At 35.1% G+C, this 4,246-nt stretch overlaps 1 protein-coding gene across 1 annotated transcript; it reads right to left on the bottom strand.

Moving 5' to 3' along the window:
- Positions 1 to 377: 377 nt before the first annotated feature.
- LOC133777993 (haloacid dehalogenase-like hydrolase domain-containing protein Sgpp) lies at positions 378 to 3,153 on the bottom strand. Its single transcript, XM_062217792.1, has 5 exons — positions 2,958 to 3,153; positions 1,656 to 1,770; positions 1,214 to 1,365; positions 872 to 1,133; positions 378 to 782 (listed from the first exon to the last, which is right to left on the bottom strand). The coding sequence occupies exons 1-5, from the start codon at positions 2,978 to 2,980 to the stop codon at positions 585 to 587; spliced, it is 750 nt and encodes a 249-aa protein (XP_062073776.1). The 5' UTR covers positions 2,981 to 3,153; the 3' UTR covers positions 378 to 584.
- Positions 3,154 to 4,246: the final 1,093 nt, after the last annotated feature.

The raw sequence follows: 4,246 nt of genomic DNA, 5'->3' as shown, positions 1-4,246 counted from the left end.
ATACTATTGCCACTAAAAATAAACATTGGGTCTATGCCGCGTACAAAACCCAAACATTGGGTACTTATGCCGCAATTATCCCTTTTTTATATGCAAGTTCCTCTCTAGGTTGATTATTATCGTTTTTCATTTTGATTTGGGTGCCAATAATGATAGATTAATAATAGACCACTTCAACACTCTCCTTGCTTCATTTTCTTAAAATGGTGCAATCAAAGACGTTGTGTAATATTCCATTTCGATTAAAAATATATTCAATAATTCCAAAACTATTGTTTCTAAATGTAAATCAATACTTTTTGACTCCACTACTTCTATCCCTCCAAGAATTAGCTCACTCTTGACAAAGGCCAAAATCAAAATTACTAAGAAGCAGATGATAATAATGATATTTTCTATTGAAATATATGTATGTAGCTATGAAGCTACTATAAACATTGTCATAAATAAGAATGATATGTTATGATTCTCAAGTTAAATAGCTAATGGGGTAGAGGAGGACCAACAAGGCTCCTAAAAAATTATTGTTATTCAAACTTCAAAACATAATTTCTCTGATCATTTTACTGAGCTAAAAGGTGTTTTCAAGCTTCATTGGTAGCAGCAGCATTACCTCCCTTCTTATCAAGCTCATCAAGTGCCTCCCACAATTTTGGATCAGCAAAATCTTTTATCGTAAAGGTTGGCTCTGCTTCCATCAGTAACTGTTCTGGGTTTCTGGTGGTTATACCAACAACTGGCATCCCGGCCGCTACCCCGGCCTTTATCCCAGAGACTGAGTCCTACAAAGGGGGACAAATTTGACTATCAATGGAAGTTTGGATAAGCTTAGATTGCCAAGAAAGGGCTGTGGTAAAAGAAGAAAGCAAACCTCAAATACAAAAGTGTGATTTTTAGATGCTTTCAGTGCTTCCAGAGCCTTCAAGTAGGGTTCTGGGTGTGGCTTGGCATGGTCACATTCGTCTCCAAGGATGAGAACTTCAAAAAAATCTGAAAGTCCAAGAAGTGAGATCATGAGTTCCGCATTAGGTCTTGGAGCATTTGTAACAGCAGCACGTTTCAGGCCACGATCTTCAATCCATTTCTTCACTTTGTGAAGGCCATCCACAGGCTTCAATTGTTCTGAAGCCAATCTGGTATGTCACATCATCAAAAGAGTTATTTAGCCTGGTGTTTTGACAGAAATTTTAGGTAAATGAAGAGTGAAAATTACCTGCGAAACACAACCTCCTTGTCTACTGTAAGCTTTAAACCTCGTTCGAAATCATCAGGGAAGATTGCCCTGGCAATGTCATCATTATGCTTACCAGCAATATTCTTAATAAAGAAATCATTATCAATAGGAACTCCTCTATTATAACCTATCTGTTAACCAAACAAGAATCATGTTAATCAACTGTGACTAATGTTTCTCCGAATGATTAAGTTAACAAAAGTTTCAGGTTGTAAAAAGAGCAGCTAAGTCCTCACGGAGCATATTTTGGGTGAATTTCATTATTATTCACTGATTCAAGTTGAAAGAGAAAAATAGACATGTCCTATAGATTGTCAACCAGAAAGAGTGTAGCTCATTCTATCATTTTAGTATAAGAAATTAGAGGATCCTGATTCAGTAGACGCAATTGACACTAGCAAAATTCAAGAAATTGGCACACCTCTAGAAGAATTTCACGAAAAGCTTGGTGGTGAAGTGGATCCGAATCACATAGAGTTCCATCAACATCAAATAGTACTGCCTCAAGTGGAGCTAGTCCAGAGAGAGAACTTTTACTGAACCCAACAAGAGAAGAAAAAAGTAATCAAGAAAAATGAAAAAAACTATTTGAATACGAAAATGTAAGAGGTTCAAAAGTAACTCATCTCACAACAAAGTACTAAAAAAAGAGCTTTTGGAGTTAATAATGTCATGTAACATGGTTAAAAAAAATCAAAACGTCTATGTTATTGTTAGTCTGAAGTGCTCTGGAAGTTGGAAAATATTAAAACTGGTATAACAATATAAAGAGAAGCATAAGAAATGAAACTCCATTTAAAATACTGTATAGACTTTCATAGTATACATGCCAAAAATTTGAAAGTCCAGCATGAGAGAATATCTACAAAGCACAGGAAGAACATCATTCTGAAATTTAGAAAAACTTAGCTTTGCTTCAGAAAAGTACAGGCTCACTGCAATTTTAAACAAATTTACTGCTAAACATGAATAATTGGTATCCAATGACCATGTTCAAGAGAACTATTTAAATGGGTACAAATAAACTTTAATTTAATTCCACAAGACATAAATTATATAATGGAAAATAATACAAAAAGAACCCAGTTAATCAAACAGTATAGATTCTTTGATCTGAGTCTTATGACACATCTAAGATTGCAAGTACTGAGTAAAAAACCTTATCTCCATTAGCTATAATTGAAGACAATTTGAATGTAAAAGAAATTGACATCTTTTTGGCCCGACATAAATTCTTAACACATGAGTTTGTGGACCATCAAATCAGATGTCCACACGATTACACACGATTAATTGATCTCAACCATCAAGTCAAGTAGACCTTGTATGGATTCCACTATATCGGACTAGCAAAACTGTACAAAAAATATATCATCTGGGTCATACTACTCTGCCCCTAAAGATCAATCAACTCGCTTTACTATAACTCTTCCACCCACTTACAAGTGTAACAAAATCATATCTCAAGACACTCAAGAAATTAATCAAGTGAAAGCTCAACGTAAGTACCCATATCTGATGACAATAGGTATGAAACCGAGAACCCCTTTTAAGAGATTATATATACAGTTCAAATAATCAGTATCGTCCCTGACATGCAAACCATTAAACGCATACGTAGTCGTAGTGTGTGTATGTTAAAACTCAATTTTGTAAAAGCAAAAAAACCCAGATCAAATTTTCAATCAGTCACAAAAGAAGATTAAAAAAAAAGTGAGTTTACCTGTTTTCAGACGAAGCTGTCATTGTAAGTGGATGGACGAAAGATAAGTGGCAAATATTAGAGAGAGAAAGAGAGAGAGAGAGGAGTTTGTGTGAGAATTGGTTATGACTACTAACTAATATGTGGAATATATAGAGCAACCAAAGAACAAAGGAATCTGGAATTTTGTGCAATGTTTTGTGGCTTGTCTTGTGCCTTTTGAGGCTAGTGGCTTGTCTTATGCCTTTTATGCTTGTTTTGTGCCGTGTGTATTTTGTGCTGTGTATAGTGGCTTGTCTTGTGACTTTTGACGCTAGTTTTGTTCTATGTTATGTGGCTTGTTTCTGTGCCCATCGAGACTAGTTTAGTACCATGCTTAATGGCTTGTTTTGTGCCATATTTTCGGTTCATCTCGAGTTAATAGTGATACCTTCATATTCAAGGTATTTAAGGGATAAGTTGAAAATTAGCACGTTATATATTTACTTAACTAAAATTACTCTCTAATCATATTTAGTTTAATTCTACCCATTTTTATCCCACACTTTCAAAAATACCCTTGAACATTACCATTTTCTCTAACATTCTCTCTCTAACATTGTACACCACCATGATAACCATTCTCTCAACCCTGCCAATCAATCCCAGCCTCCACAACCACCACTCTGCCACCACAACACCACCACAGAGCCACCACAACTCTACCACAACGCCACCACACGTCCACCACAACTTTGCCACTACCATTAATTGAGTAATTGTCACCATAACTTCGACTCAAACCCTGCCTCCAACCTTCTACGACCACGACTCCGCCACCACAGCTCCACCACGAGGCCACCACGCCTCCACCACATGTATAGATATAGGTATAGGTATTTTTTTACTGAGATATTGGCATAAGAACTGTTGGAAGTTGTGTTGATTAATGTCTTGTATATCTTTGTCTAGAATGTTATAAATCTTTCATTTGTTTGTTTTTTCACATCAAGTGAACTATGCTTAATATATGTTTAGTTTTTAGTGATATATAAATGACTATGGTAGCAAACTAAAATAATTTAGCATTTGAGATATAAAAACTAATAGATTCATAGCCTTTGTTAATGTATGTTTGCTTGCATCTTGGTTGAAAAAAAATTCTTACTGTATATACTGTGATGTATGCTATTTGTTTGTAAAAATGTCTCTGATGGATATCTCTCTCAATACATAATGAATACAGTTGTCTACATACCATCATCACCATATATTTATAAAAATCAATACAAATGTAACTCAGTTATTTGTCTTGACCTTGAGCATGTTCT

Source organism: Humulus lupulus, chromosome 5 (assembly GCF_963169125.1).
Source record: "Humulus lupulus chromosome 5, drHumLupu1.1, whole genome shotgun sequence".
Lineage (NCBI taxonomy): Eukaryota > Viridiplantae > Streptophyta > Magnoliopsida > Rosales > Cannabaceae > Humulus > Humulus lupulus.
The sequence above is the reverse complement of the archived record's forward strand: the minus strand, read 5'-3'. Positions and strand labels throughout refer to the sequence as shown.

Bases quoted from the DNA above. Each gene is read 5' to 3' on its own strand.
- LOC133777993 (XM_062217792.1), bottom strand. From the start codon at position 2,980: ATGACAGCTTCGTCTGAAAACAG. The intron at 1,771-2,957 runs GTAAACTCACTT...TGTTGGGTTCAG, and splicing joins ACAGCTTCGTCTGAAAACAG to TAAAAGTTCTCTCTCTGGAC. The intron at 1,366-1,655 runs GTGTGCCAATTT...TTTGGTTAACAG, and splicing joins TTCGTGAAATTCTTCTAGAG to ATAGGTTATAATAGAGGAGT.